This window comes from Antechinus flavipes, chromosome 4 (assembly GCF_016432865.1).
Source record: "Antechinus flavipes isolate AdamAnt ecotype Samford, QLD, Australia chromosome 4, AdamAnt_v2, whole genome shotgun sequence".
Taxonomy (NCBI): Eukaryota; Metazoa; Chordata; class Mammalia; order Dasyuromorphia; family Dasyuridae; genus Antechinus; species Antechinus flavipes.
The window spans coordinates 411,367,750-411,388,689 of NC_067401.1; the positions used below are offsets into that span (position 1 = coordinate 411,367,750).

Below are 20,940 nucleotides of genomic sequence, written 5' to 3' on the forward strand. Positions count from 1 at the left end.
TAGATCTATGGAGAACTGACTAGTTGGATAGTTTATTATTTCTATTATAGCATTATGTAAATTTAATATTATTGTAATATTTAATCATACATATAAAGATTAAATTAATTATACAAATATTTCTAAATTTTGCTGACCTTTGTGAAAGGTGAACATACTATATGTTCAAAAGGATGAGTTATCAATTCAAAGAGAAGAAAAATGTTACAGGATTTAGAACATAAGGCTTTTTAATCTTAACAGGGAAAAGGAAGGAAGAATGGAAAACATTTAAAAATGACTAATTCTCTAAGTCTGATTCTAAGATTAACCAAAATGATAGTTTTAATACGTGTCTGGCACATAATAAATACTTATTACATGCTTGTTAACTTGATTTGACAAATTACTGCCAGTCAATACAAAATATCTTCCAAAAAGGCTCTTAAATCCTGCATGGTAATGCCTCATTAAGGTTAAAAATGAGTGACATTTAATATATCCTGTATCCTTCCTACATTTCCAAAATCTGAAATTTCCCTGCACCAGTGTAAATCACAACTCCTCTCCAACTTAAGATATAGTCTTCAAAGATTTTCATGACACCAAAGTCCATCATCTAGAGGCCAGGTTGCTGATAAACTTCTCTGTACTGATCGTCAGACAACAGACATGAAATCACTCGTCCATACTTGAAAGCTTTCTATCTCAGTACGACTTGAGAGATATTATACTAAGACACTAATATAAGCTTCAAGAATCCAGTGTCATCTTCTGCACATGCAAATTGCTTGCCTTCTCAGTGAGGGGAAAGAGAAAGCGTGAGAAAGAATTTGGAACTCAAAAAATTTTTTTAAAAATGATTTAAAATTGTTTTATGTGTATTTGAAGAAAAATAAAATATAAACAAAAATTAAAGAGTCCAATATCATCTTGATAACACAATGAGGCACTACAGTAGGACTCTAGTAAAGGATTCTTTAACACTTGAATAAATTTGTAATCTCACAGATGTGAGTATTCCCTCCAACAGTTCAGAATATACACAATCCATTCACAATTTCTCAACTTGTCCTACTCTTGTCCGTGTCATCCCAGGAGAACCCACACAACAGGCTGGAAATCTAACTCTAGATGAACTCTTGACCTTGTACCAGTAGTATCAATGGAGCACATATCTTGTCCATCATTTACCCTTCATTTTCCCTACATGACTGGTCCACCATCTTTTTCAGTTTACATTTTTTAATATTGTTCATACCACATGCAGTTCTTTATTGGCAATATGTCAGAACCTATCTACAGCTACCATGCATTTATCTGTTATCTTTTGAATGGCCTATTTTAATTTTTTGTAGAGATTGTGGTATTCCAAGAGTCAAAACCTTATAATATCCCTGGAAGAATACTGGTGTTAAAAAGGAACTTCTTTATTTCATGTAAAACTTAAAGTCATTAAAATCAAAGTTCAACTATGTTCAAAGGGCTATCAAACTGTGCATACCCTTTGATACAGAAGTATCTCTACTGGGTCTGTATCCCAGAGAGATCATAAAGGAGGGAAAGGGACCCATATGTGCAAAAATGTTTGTTGCAGCCTTTTTTATAGTAGCAAAGAACTGCAAACTGAATGGATTGCCCATCAATTGGGGAATGTCTAAATAAGTCATGGTATATGACTGTAATGGTATATTAATGTTCTATAAGAAACGATCAGCAGCATGATTTCAGAGAGACCTGGAGAGACTTAGATGAACTGATGCTAAGTGAAGTGAGTAGAGCCAAGCGAACATTGTACAAGATTATATAATGATCAATTCTGATGGATGTGACTCTTCAACAGTGAGGTGATTCAGGCCAGTTCCAATGGTCTTGTGATGAAGAGAGACATATGCATCCAGAGAGGGGACTATGGGGATTGAATGTGGATCACAACATAGTACACTTTTTTGGTTGTTTGCTTGTTTTTTGTTTTCTTTCTCATTTTTTTCCTTTTTGATCTGATTTTTCTTGTGCAGCATGCTAATTGTAGAAATATGTATAGAAGAATTGCAAGGAAAAAAAAGTAATGTTCAATTTTCCAAACAAACCACAACTCTTTCTCTTCCTCCTACCCAATTCTGTATCCAGATTACTGAAAATGTAATTATATCTCCATGGTATTTTATATATTTGATTTACCTAAGTATCAGTCCTTAATCTCATACTTTTATTACTATATATACATGTATATATGTATATAGTATGAGATATTTGACTATACATATTAATATACTGATATGTAGCAAAAATTTGTTAGATTTAAAATTTGATAAATTTAGATATTTCAAGTATGTAAAATGTAATATGCACTGACATATAGGAGAGAAACCTATGAAATTAAAAAGTAGAATACAAGTAAATCATGTATAATATTTGGTTAATGTCATTTCCTACCATGATTTCCATAAATCCATAAATGTTTATATCGACAGAAAAGTTTTTTCATTTATGAAGTAAAAAATAATATTCATTTTTAGAACAAAAAATAATTTTTATTGTAATTGATACTATTTTTCTTGAAAACAATTAAAGGTAAAGAATTAAACATATTAGCATTCAATCCTTATTTTTGTCCTACAATGCTTTCAATTTTCAAAGTTCTCTAAGAAACTTTTTATCTAAAGAACATAAGAGTCATTATTAGTGGCTAAATGAAAAGTTCCTATTTAGTTTTATTAAACTTAGGAAGTTAAAATGAGATTGAAATTTTGAATAAGTTAAGATATTTTGTGTGGAATACCACACTATCATAAGGTACTTTTACATGTGATATTCTAATGCAAACAATTATAGGCAGGTAAGAAGAGTAGAAACACCATGACAGACTAGATGGATAGAAATAGTCTTGGACTTATGATGAAGAAAGCCATTTGCATACCAAAAGAGAACTGTCGGGACTGAATGTGGACTACAACATAGTTTTTTCACCCTTTTTGCTGTTTGCTTATTTTTTGATCTGATTTTTTTTTTTGTGCAGCATGATAAATGTGGAAATATGTACAGAAGAATTATACATGTTTAATATGTATTGCATTCTTTGCTCTCTAAGGGAGGGGATGGGAGGGAAAGGAGAGAGAAAAATTTAAAACACAAGGTTTTGCTAGGGTGAATGTTGAAAACTATATTTGCATATATTTTGAAAATAAAAAGCTACCAAAAAAAAAAAAAAGACTAACTTTGGAATCAGTAAAAAATTCTTTCAAGTCCTGTTTCTAACACATACAAATTCCATGACAATAGCACCAATCTGTCGGATCCCCAGACAATTTCACTAAGATTATAAATTACAGAAGAATTGTTGATCCATATTGGTTAAAGGAATTTTCACACCAGGAATTTTCCACATCAATAAAATAATTCAGATTTTAAAATAATAGCATTTTTTTATCTCAAACTTCCTGCTATCAAAAACCAAAGAGTTTCTATTAGAGAATTTTCTGATAAGTAGTGATTTTATCTTCTAAACTTCTAGCTATTCTAAGACCAAAATTATGGGAGTTTTTATAATAGGGCATTTGCTGATAAACAATGATTATATCTTTGAAATAAGAATGCTAGAGTTCTATAATTGTCATTAATGGTCAAAGCTGTGATTTCACTGGTATATGAATGTCGCCTCTACCAATGCAGACTACAAAATATTTATGTCTTGGATTTAGTAAATAATCATTTAAAATTCTCTATGGCCAAAACATTCATCATTCTATGGCCAATGGGATGATGAGCCTCTATAGACTTATCTAGGTTATACCTTAGATGACAAACATATAAACCATAATCATACTCATGTACAATTTTCCAGTCTTATTGATCCTACCAAAAACTTGAATTTCATTGGCATTATTAGGAACACAGAATATCCTCCACATCATGAAGAGGCAACAAAGTAGGACTTTAGACCTTAACAATGACAAAAATAAAAATCTGGATGTCTTTTCCCCAAAGTAAATAAAAATGTGCTCCTCAGTTCTTCTCTAAAAATGTTTTTAAAGTACTGGATTGAGATCATGCCCACATGTTTCCCAACAATAACCATTAGGGACCTATAATGAAAGAAATTTTCCCTGCCATTCAACAAGTATTTATTGAACATCTATTACACACATAGCAATTCATATAGCAAAGGTTCTAAGATGGATAAAAATGAAGTATATGACATAGTCTCTGAACTCTGGAAACTTTAAATCCAGGTAGGGATTTAAAATTTATACAGAGCAAGGTGTGTATGATTAAGGGTCAAAATATATTATATTAAGGGCTATAGAAACTTGGAAAAATTAGATTGAAGCAACAGTGGGACACTTTATGAAGAAAATAAAAGTTAGGCTGAACCCTAAAAGGGGAGGTTAGAAAAAACTAAGAATAATAAACAAAAGCCACTTGAGCTAAGCATTTTGTTAATCAAATTCAAAAAAATCTTGAATTTAGAATACTGTGGTTACTCCCTTTTGTATATTATGAATATAACAAGGTTTCTACCATTAGAAAAGAAACTTAGATATATAAAGGGATAAGAAAATCTAGTCAAATATGATCATTAAATAGGACACAGACCAAGTCGGTTTAAAACACAAACTGAAAAGCTCCATGCTCTCATTGAATTGTACAAATTTTAATTATGACTCATAATCAGCAAGAATGAGTCCCTTCTCTCCATCAGTACTCTTGCCTCAAATCCTTAGAATCATAAGACTGCATCTAGACTGATCACCCCTCATCCTTTTGTAATATATCTCATTTTTGTCATTTTCTCTCCTCCCACACTGCTTCTACCTTATTTTAGATCTTCATCACTTCATGTCTAGACTACTGTAAGAATCTTCTTCTTGGTCTTCCTGTCTCAAATCTATCCCTATTCTTGCCCATTTTCCACTCAGTTGACCAGATTTTTCTAAGTTTCAGGTGTCACCACATAATTGCCCCTCCACTCAACAAATTTCAGTGTCTCCTTATTACTTCAAGCATCAAACCTAAAATCCTGCTTGGTGTTCAAAAACCTTTCATACTCTGCCCACTCCCCACCTACCTTTCCAGTCTTCTTACAGCTTACCCAGACTCAAAATTTAGTCTTCATACAGAGACATTAGCCTCTTTGCTTTTTCTCACACTAGACCCTGAGCTTTTTCACAAGCTGTCTCCCTGCCTGGAACAACCTTCCTCCTCTCTAACTCCTAGCTTCTCTTGCTTTCCTCAAGTATCATCTAATGTCTGACCTTCCGTAAGAAATAAAAAAAGAAAGGACTTTCTCGGTCCTCTACAATGTAGCGTCTTTAAGTCTCAGTTTATCCTATATTTATTTTGTGCATAGTTGGTTGTCTCCCCTATTAGCCCTCTTTGAGATCAGGGATTGCTTGCTGACTGTCAGATCTTCCACCCCTATGTCTAACAGGATCATCGCAGGGAGATCAACATGACCCCTCTTCTCTCATCTAGGCATCTTTTGCATCCCCATCCCCAATTCCCAAGTCAGGATTTGATGGTCAAGTTCATCCTCCTAGATCTGACCTAGGATTTCTGCAGGATGGATGCGTCCTGTCGGAGCTGGCGGACCAAGGCTTCCCCGGACGTACGCCAGTGCGTACCGACCCCAGCTTGCCCCCGGCCCTTGCAGTGACCAACCTCTAGGAGTCGTTCATCCCTCCTCCCTTCCCACGGGCACGACCCCAGATCCTCCACAGCTCCGTCGGGACCAAGGCTGCAGCGCAGCAGCGGCGGCCGCTACAGCCAGCGCCAGTCCCCACCAACCCGCCTCCCCCTCCCGGGACCCCAAGGACCCATAGCGGACCAGTTTAGGGACCAGTCCACAAACTGTTTCTATGGTAACCCCCTGGGGATCACGTGATCCACACGGACGACCAATCGTCTCTTACCTCTGCCTCTTCCAGCGGTTTTGCTTTCTGCCCTTCCTCTTTTTTTTTCCGCCCACCCCTTTCTCATGCCCCGCCCCTTTTCTGCGTCAGCCGGGAGGGTGGGGGGAGGAGGGGATAATCTAGAGAATATTGCGCCTGCGTATACCGAGAGGCGCGCTTCCTCCGCGGGCTCTGGCTGCCTCGGTGGGGGAGGGGTGGGGCTCGGAGCTGGAGGCCGCCCCTCCCCAGGACGCAGGCGCAACAGCGGTCGGCGCAGCAGCGGGCGACGCCCCAGAGCGGAAGAGGGAAGTGAAGGCGAAGACCTAACAGAAAAAGCCGGACCCGGAGCCGGGCCTGGGGGGGTTCGAAGACAGCAGGGGACCCGGGGGAGGGGACAGCGGCGGCGACGAAAACCGCAAGGGCTAATTGCCAGCCGGTCCGGCGCGGGGATGTCGAAGCACACGGTGTCGTCGGCCCGGTTCCGAAAGGTGGATGTGGATGAGTATGACGAGAACAAGTTCGTGGACGAGGAGGATGGGGGCGAGGGCCAGGCTGGGCCTGACGAGGGCGAGGTGGACTCGTGCCTGCGACAATATCCTTCTGCCCGGTCGCGGGGCCTCGGATGCCAGGGCCGCTCTTCCCTTTCCGGCCTTCCCGGGGGGCGAGCTGCCTCCCCCGCCCGCTTAGCTCGTGCGTGGGCCGACCCTGTCACCGGTCTGGCCTCACGTCGCAAGCCATTAGGCGGTGGGGGCCGAGCTGCCCTTCCATGCCATCGCCCTTTTGACCCATCTGTGGGCTAGCAGCTGTGGTCCGGCAACACCTGCGAAGGTGTATTGGGGTGTCAGTGGGGGATGTAGCCGGTGTAGATCTATTTACAGAGGGGCAGTCGCTCGGGAGGCTCTGTCCACCCGGGGGAGGGGTATCATCAGTTCTTGGAAGCCTTTGAATTTAAATTGAATTTAGAATTTAAAATAGCTTCCTGTGAAGGGGTAGGGAGCAGAAGAGTCTTTATTCCCATCTGTAACCCCAATAGCTCCTTATCCTTTCTGGCGGGTGAGTTTTTCCTAGTTGTTGGAATAATCTCTCTTACCCAACATCGATTAGATAATAAAATCACATTCTTTAGCCTAAAGTTGCCTATTTAACAAACCATAAAACCTGTCAGGAAAACCTCCAGCCCCCCATCTGGTGGAATTAGACCTGACCAGAATTAGCCTTGAATGAGGAAGATGGATAAGTAAAATCCTGCCCTTTGGACGCTAAAGGAATGTAAATGTTGAGAAATGCAAAATCATTTGATCGATTATCATATCACCATTTTTAGTTGAAACGAGGCCATCTTTTCCCACATTTTGCATATCTGAATATTCATAACTGAGTATAAATGCATTTTGTAAAATCTGGCAAGATGTGGGTGTTGCAGAAACCAAATTGGTGTTTTAAGAATTTTATGCTAGAATTTATATTTTACATTTTTCTAATTGTTCTAACCAGATGAGAAAAGGCTTTTAAAAAAATCAGCCTTTGGCATGTATAAGATTAAAATGCTGGAAGAGAAACGTGCAAAAAAAAATATATTTGATAGCACCTTTGATATATTAAGATGACACAGCTCTAAATATAATCATTCTTCCGAATTTCTGTACTTTTACATAGAAATGTCACATTCTGTCTATGTGAGTTGTGGTATGTTCTCTTTCTGTTTGTGAAATATTTAATAATCATCTTCCCTTCCCTGGATATGGGGCAATATATATATATATATATGGAAGAGATATGCTAGAAGCTCCCTAAGAAGCCTTGGAAATATTGGAGAAATCATTTTTTTGTTTTGTTCTTAATCTGTCTTTTATTCTTCTTAAACCAGTAGTTTCTGAGGTGTTATCCTTTCAAAAGTGTCTTCTGTGAACAAATTACCTTCTGAATATCTGAAGATAGCCTGAGGTCATAGAAAGAATCTTGGAGTTAAAGGCCTCTATTCTAATCCTGGCTCTCTTCTGAACTATGTGATCTTGAGCAACTCAGTTTCCCTTTGGAACTCCATTTTCTCAATTAAAAAATGAAAATATTGGATTTAATGAATTCCTAGTGCCATAAATCTATGATTTTTAACATATTGCTAAGTCATTTTTAAGTGATATGACTTTGATTAGGATATTCACTTCATCCAAAATATTAGTAGATCAGTAAATAAAATTATACTTTTTAAAAAGCCTAGAGATTTGCCTTCTTTAATTTTACTAGAGCTAGGAAAAGATATACAGTGTTGGAGTCAATCTATATGGTTCTAGAGATAGAGGAAACATGAACTCTGTGTGGTTTTCCTTTTAGGGGAATAACTCTACATTCTGACAGTCTGATTGGTTTTCAGTTCCTCATGATTGCTTAGTAGGTGGTGCTTTCAAAAGGAGAGTCTGAGTCTTGTTGGTATGGTCTAAATTTGGTGATTACCCTTTTGAAGATGTAGAGGAAAAGTGGAAGAGAACAATTTTCTACAGGAAACAGTTAAATCAAACTTTTAATAAAAGAACAAAATAGGAAATTATAGTTTATTACCTGTTTCTTATCCTGATTTTCTATTGCTTCTTTAAAGAAGATGATCTTACTGATTGTTATAGAGATGTCCTTAGTTCAAGTTAGCAGGATTTTAGTATCTTCTTTGACTTATTGTAAGGTTTTGGTATTAAGACAATATAATTTTTTTGCAGTATAACTTCCTGTTTTACTAGATGACCGACTAAGGTTTTTCCATTAGGAATACACCATTTAGAGATAAAAAGTAATTTTGTTGCACAATAATTCTCTTGTAATATATTGAGATTTCTTTAATACTTTCTGTGTTTAATCTTGGGGTGATTTTTGCTGTTATTTGAAAATCAAAATCAAGCTGATTTTAAGGAACACATTGAGTAAACAAAATAAGATCAAATGGCATTGACACCTGTTTTGTTTTTAATGTTTGCAAGTATTTATAATATAAGTATTTCATTGTAAATTTATTTCCTAGAAGCTATCATTGAATATTATAATAAGCATCAATCATAGTAGCAAAGGACAGTGTTTTATGAATAACTGTTACATTTGAGGGCTTGGTTTTTTTTGTTATCCTTAACTTCTATTACAGGGAACATGACAGCTGCATTACAAGCAGCTCTGAAAAACCCTCCAATCAACACCAAGAGTCAAGCAGTTAAGGTAAATCATTAGCATCATAAATGATCTCTGCAATTCCTGTGATGATATTTACTGAGGCTTAGGTAAATAGGAAATTCAGAAAAGTCAAACAGCCCCAGTTTTTATTTCTTCAGCTATCTTATAAACTCTTTAAGAGTAACATACAAAGATAATGAACTCTACAGAGCAGTATGTGATAAGAGCGCTAAGTGGCGCCATAGTGTGCACAGAGCACAGCTCCAGGAGTTTGGAAGACTCATCTCCCAGAGTTCCAATCTGGACTCAGATGGGACCACCTGTGTGATATGTACTACCTGCACAAGTCACTTCACCATTTTTGCCTCAGTTTCCTCATGGAAGGAAATAGCAAATCACCCCAGGAACTTTGCCAACAAAACCCCAAATGGGATCACAAAGAGTTAGACATAAGGAAACAACCAAACAATGGCAAGTTGGTAATATGGACAATAAATGTTCTTTGAGTTCAAAGAAGAGAAATTACTTTTGACTAGAACATGGACAGTCTTGGAGGCTGAAGCAGTTGTACTGGTTCATTTCTTGATTTGGATGCTTACTAGTTGTGTGACCATGGGCAAGCCTCTAAACCTCAGTTTGCCTATAGAATGTACAGTTAATATTACTACAGAAGTTACGATATGACATAATATGGAGACAGTATAGTACTGCGGGCAAAGGAATGATCTTGTAATCACAGGATCTTAATTTGAATCTTATAAATTACTTAACTTCTCTGGAGTATCTTCATTGGTTAGATAAGGAATTTGGATTCAGTAAGTTCCAAGGTCTCTTTTCCAAGGTCTCTAGCTCTGTGGTCCTATGCCTGTGTATATGTCAGCTGTGATGCTGATTTATCTTTATTTCATTCTAGAGTCTAATCTGGAAGTGAAATTTGAGCTAGGCCTTGAAGGTTGGATGGAATTTAGATGGTTTGTCAAAATAAGCTCATATTATTCATTCACTAATTCCTAATAAGACATAAGTATTTTTGCTACCAATAAAATTATATATGATGACATTGAATTCACTCTCTTGCCTATTTAGACCCCCTAAATAAATGCTGGATTATATTTTATGGCAATCACAGAATATAATATCTTAAATATGGAATTATCTAAACTGACCTTTTGTAACAGAAACAGATTCTGTAGAGAACTTCTCTGAAATGGAACTTGGTAGCTTTTTTCCAGCTTATGCGTGGGAGGTTCTTATATTGCACTGTTGAATAGATCTCCAAATCCTGCAGCTGCAGAGTTTCTAAATTACTTGCCTATAGGTAACACTAAGTAGTGAAGATATTTTCTAATATTCAAATTTAAGAAATACTAAAGGGAGGCAGGCTTTCTTTGGTTGATCTTAAGAACTGGGACTATGTGGAAGTGAGAAAACAGCTTTGCTCTTTGAACAGCTTTTGTAAAAGTAATCAATGAAGAGAAAGGAGTGTGTACACACACACACATATACATTTTGCCATAGTAATCTTATCTCTACTGAACAAAAGAACCTCACCCTTTAAAAGAATTGATTAATGCAGGAATTTTAGTCTTTTAACCAGATTGTTTTCTTAACCATCCAAAACAAGTTTTGCAAGATTAAAATTGGAATGAAAGCACTAAATGGATTCAAATCTCCTTTTTGACCATTGTTATTTGTATAGCAAACCCACTTGGTCCTCAGTTTCATAGACTAAATGGCCTCTGGAGTTCTTTTTATCTTTTATCTCTGATTATCCAGATAGGAGAATTTCAAACTTTTAGGTCATATTGAAAAGTTGCAGCCATTTCTAATGTAAAAAATGTCTAAAATTATAGACTTAAAGTATGGTAAACACATTGATTAGTTTTATCAGGAACTACTTCAGGCCTTACCTTTTTTTATTTTTTCAACTTCCTTCTTTCGTTTTTTTTCTACACTTCCTCCTGGTTTATTTAGAAAGATGATGTAGTAATAATAATCTTCTTGGCTTCAACTTCATAGTCTGATATATTATGCTAGGTTTTAGTTGTTCCCATAATGGTAATTTCAATGGTATTATCAACTTAATCACATCAGTGTTATAGAATGCATCTTCACTTCTAACAGGCGTACATTTTTTTATTGTATAAGTGATGCCTTTGTGATTATTGTACCTACTTTTCTATGTACGTTACAAAATTATTGTGATAAAATTATGGTCATGAGTGATAATGGATAAACAATTTAATAACTAAGAAATATGGTGTAAAGGTTCAGAATTTACTGAGATTAAATGGGAACTAGAGAATAAAAATGTCTTTATTTCATGTTTCAACAATCAGTAACATTCTAGATACCTTCTTAAGTGATAATTTAAAACTACCCTTTTCTTATAGCCACAAAAAAATCCAAGGAAACTGTAGACACAATTCAGAATGCCCTGATTTTGGCTACAGCAAGATAGACATGCTGGAGAAGTAGAAGATACTTCTTATATCTCCTGTACTTGTCCTGTACATAATGTTTATGTGTTCCATAATTATGGGATCAAGAACCAATATTCCATCTACCAGCCCATTGCCATCTTGAGCTAAACTAGCACAATCTAGAATTCCTTCATTGGTCTCTTTCTCATATCAGTCTTTGGGAACCCAGTGATAGCTTGTTAATGTTATGGAAGTACCTACCACACACATACCTTTTGATTTGGAGATACAGTGTAGTTAACCCTCTTCTTGCCTGCAACTGTTACATGGAACCTGCCTTTCCCATCTCTTCAAGTGATCTAGTAAAACCTAGGAAAAGGACAATGCATTGGAACTTGGGTTTAGATCCCCATTCTGGTTCTTATTATCTGGGGGACTTAACCTCTCTGGACCTTCATTTACTTATTAGTAAGATCCCTTTCCAATTCTAACCCTTTGGTCAGTCCTGTCTCATTGGCTATCTGAGACCCTTTCCAGCTGCTATGAGGAGTTATTCATTAATTCCAAGTCCACAGAGTTAGGTCTTTTCAACATCTCCTAGCAGACATTGAGAATATTATGTGTATCTAATTTAGTTCCTCATCACCATATGTGTACATATGCATTTCTTGCAGGACCGAGCAGGCAGCATCGTCCTAAAAGTCCTCATCTCTTTTAAAGCTAATGATATTGAAAAGGCCGTGCAATCTCTGGACAAGAACGGTGTGGATCTTCTAATGAAGTACATTTATAAAGGCTTTGAAAGCCCCTCAGATAACAGCAGCGCTGTGCTACTGCAGTGGCATGAAAAGGTCAGTTTTATGATGTGGCATTTTTGTGAGGTCAGTGGTTAGAGAGTAAAGAAATAGTAGCCTTTCTAAAATAGGATGTTGTTTGCTTCCTTTGGCATATCATAATTTTTTCTCAAGTTATTTTTACAGGTAATTGTTTGAAAATAAGATCTAAACTTTGGTGTTTGCGGTCCTGAATTATCCCCTTAGGCCATTTTACTATTTTTGACACTGTTATTGACTATAGTAAGTTATAAGCTTCTGTTCCTCAAGGATCTACAGTATTATTGAGAGTTCCTTTTATCTTACTGCTGCAAGCAGCTCCATTAAACATAGGTGATTCTGTCAATAAAAAGTTATTATTAAAAAAAAAAAGAATTTTTATCACAAAAAAAAACAAAACATAGGTGATTATCCTTAAGCAATGCAGTAGTTCAAAATTCCTTTGTTCTTCAAATAATCTAGGTGAGCCTTTACAAATTTAGCTTGACTGGTCCTCAGAAAAGAGATTTGCAATTCTTCACTGGCCCTGTATTCAAAGCTTTTAGGTCTTGTTAAGACCTACCAGAGCTTGTATTCTTATTGGCACAGTGTTTGAGAACCCAAGGTCATCTTTACAACATTATGAAGTATTTGAATGGAGCTTTCTTTGTGTTATTCTGGGAATGTGTAGTAGTACTACTACCATAAGGTGGAATATGGTATATAGTAATATATGGCAGGTAGTCAATAAGCATTAATTGAGCACCAGCTCTGTGTCAGGCATTGTGCTAAGTGCTGGGGATAAAAAAGTGGCAAAGACAATCCCTTCCCCTGAAGGGGCTCACAGTCTGATGGGGAAGACAAGTAAGTAAGCAACTAGGTATAAACAAGCTGTACAGGATTTATAGGAGATAAGGCACTAGAATTAAGAGGATCAGGAAAGGCATCCTGTAGAAGACTTGAAACCATTAGATAGAAAACATTCCAGGCATGGAGGATAGCCAGAGAAAATGTCTGTAGGCAAGAGATAGAGTGTTTTGTTTAAGAACTGCCAGGGGGTCAGTGTGATTGGATCAAAGAGTGAGTTAAAAAGTGTAAGATATAAGAACATTGGAAAGGTAAGAGTATTTTGAACACCAGAGGATTTCATATTTGATCCTAGAGGTAATAGCACATCACTGCAGTTTATTTAGTAGAGTGACATGGTCAGTCTGTGCTTTCAGAAAATTACTTTGGTAGCTGAGTAGAGAAAGAATTTGAATGGGAAGAGACTTATCTTAGACTGACCAGGAGTTCAGGCACAAGAAGATGAGGTCTTTCTTGTACCAGCATGGTGGCAGTGTCCAAGGAAAGAAGAAAGTATATTTGAGAGTTGTAATGAAGATGAAATGGATAGACCTTGATGATAGATTGGGAGTGCTTGAGAGGGTAGTAAGGAGTCAGAGATAACATCAAAATTCTGAGCCTAGATGATGATAAGAATAATGGTGTCTCAATATTAATAGGGAAGTTATATAATAAATAACTACAGACAAAGTATCTTTGGTCAGATTTTTACTTTGTAACAGTACTAAGAAATCTTAAACCTTGTGAGGTAAAATATTTCTCGAGTATAGTCTTGTAAACAAAACCCTTAGTAAATAACATACACATTGAAGTGTAATAAGTCTATAACTATAATTTTATTATGTATATACTGATAATATTATATATGTACATATAGCCTTGATGACTATAACAAGACTGATTTTTGTTTGTGTGTCATATGGAAGTACTATTTTATAGCTAGCAGTTTTCAGATTTGCATTACATAATCCACTGTGCTTCAGTTATACCATTTTTTTACATAACTATCACTTTAGATAGCATGAATATGAATATTTGTAAGATACTTCAATGGATTCATTATTCAAACTAATCAGGAGCTAGCTGTTATAATGTAAGCATGAGTTTGCTTTGTACTTTATGTGAATGTATGCAATATGAAGTCTGGTATGATTTCGTGTTCTTAATAACAGAAGTGGACTAAATTAGGTTCTTTTCTGCTATATTCAAATTTTTAAAATATACATCAAATCTGTGCTTTATTGCAACTGCCATATTTTGTGTAAGCAGTAGAGAATCATTGAAAATTTTTAATCAGTAACATGACATTCTGCTCATTGAAAATATTTTCTAGTTACTACCAAGTGACTTTTAGAATATCTTATTAGTTATGATTTTTTTCAATTTAAGAAGAATCTTTGACTAAAAAAAAATATACCCCAATCTGAATAGATTTTGGTGTGATAGATTTTAGCTTGAATTATTGACTCATTATTCATTTTGAAATAAGCATGTCAGAGTTGAAGTTTAGATATGTTTTTAAGAACTTGGATGTGTCTGCTGACCTCATTTATATTTGCTTATTCACATGTCTACAAATTGAATTTGGAAGGTTTCATTTTAATGCTTCTTTTCAACATATATGCAGTGAAAACTTTGTGAAAATCAACATCTTCAGCCAATTTTTGTTACCAATACAAATTAATCCTCAATATTTTATATAATTTAAAGATGTCTGGTTAATGGTTTTCTGTCAACATTTGCCTTTTGATTTGTTTATAGGCACTTGCTGCTGGAGGGGTAGGGTCCATCGTTCGTGTCTTGACTGCCAGGAAAACAGTTTAATCCAGCAAAAAGTGGGCACCTGCCACAGCTATGGGAGTTGCTGGTAACAAAAAGACCAAAACAGCCAAATCCCACTGCTGCCCTGTGAAGAGCGTCTGTGTCTCTCAGCTTTGCCTTCTTGCTTCTTTTTTTCGTATCTGTGAAGGAAAAAATGCATATCAGTTTTTCTTTAGTTAAAAATCGGGGTAATGTAGAGGTGCAGTTTTGTTTTAACAGCCATATTTGATGCTCTCAACTGCTGTTTCAGTGACACATATACAATACAAACACACACACACACACACACACACACACACACACACACACACACGACCTGTGTATAGAGTGATTTGCATTCCAGTACACTTGTACAATTGTAACCCCTGTTGGTTGGATCTTTCAAACTGATACAGAGGTAGTTGATACAGAGATAGACCTGTGTGGGCATTGTCTTACCACAGAGCCAGTCAGGCAATATACTTTAAATGAGATGTTTGAAAGACTGACAGCTATTAACATTATAAAACTAGACCAACTCCTGGTCAAGAAGAATGTATTACTGAAACAGATTTTTTTTTTAAAAGAAAATACACACATCTTGCAGCTTTGATTTTCTTTGCATCCAGATTATCTATGTTGTGAGTTGTGTGTGCTTTCTCTCAGCATCTACTATTTATATCTTCTCAGTTTCTTTGACTATTCAGGATCCAGAACAAGAGGTCATAATATATCCAGAAATATCTGCACAATATTGTTGCCTGATGAGCATAAGCATAAAGCTTTTGCCCCCGTGGAATGGCCCTATTTAAAAGAACTGTGATCCTAATGGGAAAGAAATGGGAGTCATGATATGATTCACGTCCTGGGCAGCATTGAATAAAATGCTATTTCCTACAAAAAGCATAGTAGCTGCCTTTGACAGTATGAAATGTACAACTGCTATGTGCCCTATAATTATCTATCTGATCAGTGTTCTTCAGGTAGTTGGGATCTCAAATGATTTGGTTCTGATCCAAACACATACACATTCCGTGTAATATTACAGTGTTTTGTTTTTAAAAGAAACAGTCACACAGCAAAAAGTGTTTACTTTGTTGGATAAACCAAATCAATTCTCTCAAAAATGACAGGTGCTTTTAAAAAGCTATTCTTCAGGAACTCTAGAGCAAACCACCTGGGACCACCTGAATGCATATGACCAGGAGGGAAACCAGCCTGTGTCTAACACTTAAAGTCCGATACCAGTTCACATATCGGTTACTTCTGTGAAAACTGGTGCAGAATTTCAGAAAACTCTTTGCTGTTTTTGATACCTGCTTTTCTTTTTTTTTTTTTTTGTAAAAATGATGAAGTTCTGAAAATAAATTGTCATTGTTGAATATTTTATTTTTCTAAATGTCTTGGGTTTTTTTTTTAATAGCAGTGAAGGTAGAGGTCATAGAAGAAAGGCTTTATGAGAGACCATGAGATTTTATGGAAAAGTTATGCCAGTGTCATTTATTAGGTCTATTAAAAACCTTATTCCTGGCCTAGCCTCTCTTGTAAGATTACCTAAAAATACAAATTAAGAATGAAATTACAAGTAGAGTATTTGAAGGGTTATAAAAAGAAGACAATTTCCATTTAAGAAGCTATCCCTAATGCTTACGATTTCTAGGCAGTGTTGTTGGGTCAAATACATCCAAAAATTAATTTGTTGCCACTGACATATGGAAATTAAAAACAAACCAGAAAGAGAAGCATTGACAAACCAGAACTCATGGATAGGAGCATGATTAAGATGGTGAAGGGATACCAAAGCATATCCTATGAATATTGAAAGTTTCCTATGAAAAAACTGAGAGCTGGCATATGTCTTCAAATACTGCAAGTGCTATATTCTGGAATTATGTTAACTTCAGAAGATAGAACTAGGCCTAAGGACCAATTAAAGAATTTTGAGGTGATTGATGTGAATATGGGTTTCTTTAAAGATTAGCGCTCCAGACATTTTCTCACTTTAATATCAAATGGACAACAAACAACAGTCAATTCTTGCAAGCAGTTTTTTTTTTTTTTCGTTAAAGCTTTTTATTTTCAAAACATGCAAGGATAATTTTTCAGGATTGACCCTTGTAAAACCTTGCGTCCCAAATTTCTTCTTTCTTCCTTCCATCACCTCCCCTAGATGGCAAGTAATTCAATATATGTTAAACATGTTTAAAAAAAAATGTTAATTCTAAAATATGTATACATATTTATAGAATTATCTTGCTGCACAAAAGAAAAATCTGATCAAAAAGGCAGAAAAATTAGAAAACAAAATGCAAGCAAACGTCAACAAAAAGAATGAAAATGCTGTTGTGATCCACACTCCGTCTCCACAGTTCTCTCTCTGGGTGTAAATGGCTCTCTTCATCACAAGATCATTGAAACTGGTCTCAATCATCTCATTGTTGAAAAAAGCCACAACTGTCAGAATTGATCATATAATTTTGTTGCCATGTACACTGATCTCCTGGTTCTGCTCATTTTACTCAACACCAATTCATCTAAGTCCAGGCCTCTCAGAAACCATCCTGCTGATTGTTTCTTATAGAACAATAATATTCCATAACTTTCATATGTCTTAACTTATTCAGACATTCTCCAACTGATGGGCATCCACTCAGTTTCCAGTTTGCAAGCAGTTTTGATCATGAAAATGTGCTAACTAAAAACTAACATTGTTGGAAGCATTTATTGTAGCTGAGATAGTGACTACTGGGGAAATACAAAAGTTTTGTTCCTTTTCCACAAGGAGTTTGCTATTACATATAGTAAAGTAATGAAAGAAGTATTGAACTTGAGACAATCCCTGGTTGAGCTCTGACTCAGCTGTGAATCTTTGTCATTTATTTGCGCTGATCCTTAATTTCCTTATCTGTAAGATGGGACACCTTGCCTCACAGTTGGCAAAGTGTCGACTTTTATGTCTCCAAAAAAAAATGAGCCTTTTATAAATGTTGAACAGCTATGGGTAAAAATATTGTTGGGAAGATACTTATGCATAGACATAACATGAGCTAAGATTTATAGTACAGATAAGTAGAATTGTCAAATGAGAAGTATGCTGAAGTACTGGAGAAAGCTTTGTGAAAGAGGTGAGACCTAAGATCTTGGAGTTATGAAAAGTGATAGACAAATATAGTTTTCAAAAGGTCTGCTGAATTTCAGAGTTCACCTCACCCCAGTTCTAGATTATGCTGTCGAGCGGGCCCATGACATAAGTTAACTTCCTGCCTGCCTTGACATACATCCTTAATTTTTTTAAATCTCTGTTCTCTTTACCTCCTCCCTCTTTTCTCTGACTGCTTTTCCTTGTAATCCTTTTTCTACCAGTACATCTGATTCTTAGATGTTTGAGCACTGAGAATAATTTCTTATAAATTAGATATGCAACAAAAGAATAAAAAAAATCTTTCTATACTTCTTTGAATTTTTCTTATTATGGTGCAATATTATAGTGCTGAGTCATTTACAATTTTCTAGATGAGATTAGTTCAAATTGTACCTGTCAACATATTTGAATAGTGCTCATAATTCAGGAAAATGTGGTTTTTTTTTTTTCCAACTGATTTGCTAGAGATTGTTTAGGATTTGATGCTCATAAATTTGGTCAACAGTTGGTAAATAAAAAATACAGCCATCAACAGTTCATCCCTAGTTTTACTGTACAAAGAATGAAATAATCCCAATATATAATGAATTTACACTCTAATGAAGGAGATAAGAACATAAATGTAGAGTGAATACAAAGGTATTAAAAGATAGCTTGGATGAGAAGACATTGGCAAGTGGAATTAGGAAAAGCTTCATGGAAAGAAGGTATTAGAGTTTTATCTTAAAGGAAAAAGTGCATTTTAGGCACGTTGGATAGTCAGTTAGATGATGTTTCATGGGAAGAAAATAGAGAAGGCAAGTTTGACTAAATTTCATAGTGGGAGGGAGAGTCCATTGAAACTATAAAGATAGGTTGAGGACAATTTGGAAAGCTAACTTGAGAAATTTATATCCAAACATCAGGAAACCACTGGAGTTATATATATATTTTGTGTGTGTGTGTGTGTGTGTGTGTGTACACATATATAATAACTAGAATGGGGATTAAAGGGACAGGGTGAAAGCTGTTAGAATAATTTAGACAATCACCACCAACCAAAGTAGTGAGTAGAAAGAAGAGGTTGGTTAAAAGAAGTGTAAAATTAGTGATAGCAATGGAAATAATGTGGGATGAGAAAGAATGGAGGAGACTGCCAACATTACAAATCATAGAGACTGGAAGAATGGTGGTGTCTTCCAACAGAAACAAAAGTTTTGGGGAAAAGATGAGTTGATTTTGGACATGTTGAAATATACAATAGGCAATTAATTAGAAGTGTGAGATTGAAAAGAGATAGGTACTATATCTAGATATAGTCATCTGCATAAAGGTTATAACTAGATTTATGGAAACTGAAGACCAAGAGACAATATAGAGGAAGAAGAGAAAAGGACCTAGTACAGAACATCCACAGTTTTTAAGAAAGAGGGAATACAGATAATGAGCTAGCAAGAAAACTGAAGGAGTGGTCAAACCGATGGAGAGACTAGTGTCGGGGGGGAAAAAAAAACAAAACAGATTATCCAGGAAGGGTGGGTGATCCTCAATGTCAAGAGCAACAAATAGGTTAAGAAGGCTTAGGACTGAGAAAAATCATTAGATTTAGCAACTGACTGATCATTGATGGCTTTGGAAAAGAGCAGTTTTGGTAAAGTGATGAAGTTTGAAGTCGGACCCTTTAGAAAGGATCTTCTACAAAACAAGGACTCAATTATACCAACACCTTTGTGATTCTATGAAGGCCAGGAGCAGACAGCCCTATGCACTGACATTTCTGTGTACTTCCTACTACCTGAAGAAAACCTGGCACCGGGGAAAGCAACCAGATGTTCCTCGGCTGGAAACCCAAGTAGGAGCAAATTGAAAATAAGATATATCATTCGCCTCTAGGTGGTGCCCCTCAGCTATACTGGCGTATTACTTTGCTACAGAGTCTAAGTACAATATTCAAAGTTGAAATCCACATCCTTGCGGTTGCTTTGCCATGCACATATTTGCCTTGTGAACATAAACGGGATGAAATTGGGTTCTTGAAAGTTATGTCAACAGAATAAACTCTGCTTCACCTAAGGGGTGCCAGATTTTGTGTCTATTATCAGAGAACAGTAAAACTAAATTTTGATAGGTTCATCACCAGATTGGCCACAAGGTGATTCAATTTTCAACTACAAAAATTCTTAAAGACCACCTGCCAAATAATACAGGCATTGTGTTATAAGCTGATGAAGAGAGCTTGAAGACAAAATTCTTTGAAGTATTGGATTCTAAGAAAAGACCTCATAAAGTATCCACAAGCAAGAAAGCTAGCCCAGAGAGGTCTTTCTCCAAGGTCTTGTAAGTTATTTGTGTTAGAGTTAGGATTAGATTTGAACCGACCTTCCTCCACTGCAGTCTGCCAAACTTTTTATTACTGTTCAAAAGCCTTCCCACCTAATAATGCTGGTGATGTACACACACACACACACACACACACACACACACACACACACACACACATCTTCTGGTCTCTTCAGTCTTGAAATACTTCCAGCTTCAAGAGAGAAGATGGATGACACCTCATTTCAGGTTGCAAAAGAAAAAGACTCTGGGAGGAAACTTAAAAAGGAATCAAGAGACTGGAAAGACTGGAGATCTCTCCTTCTCAACAAATCTGCCAGACCCCTGATCCAGATGCAAGTATTTCCACCAATAAGGAGAGAGTCCCAAATCCATATAGACTTTGGAACAAGAGTTACATTATGAAAACAATTAACAGAGCTGATCATATTAATAATAAAAATAAAAATTTTATGATTACATCAATAGATGCAGAAAAAAGCTTTTGACAAAATACAATATTCATTTCTGTTTTTAAAAACTAGAAAACAGGAATAAAGGACTTCTTAATATGATAAATTTTACATATGCACATATAT

General features: G+C 36.1%; 1 protein-coding gene across 1 annotated transcript; it reads left to right on the forward strand.

Annotated features, from left to right (window-relative positions):
- Positions 1–6,078: 6,078 nt before the first annotated feature.
- ARPC5 (actin related protein 2/3 complex subunit 5) lies at positions 6,079–16,290 on the forward strand. The gene is made up of 4 exons (XM_051998798.1): positions 6,079–6,462; positions 8,993–9,065; positions 12,118–12,294; positions 14,863–16,290. The coding sequence occupies exons 1-4, from the start codon at positions 6,320–6,322 to the stop codon at positions 14,923–14,925; spliced, it is 456 nt and encodes a 151-aa protein (XP_051854758.1). The 5' UTR covers positions 6,079–6,319; the 3' UTR covers positions 14,926–16,290.
- The last annotated feature ends 4,650 nt before the right edge of the window (positions 16,291–20,940 follow it).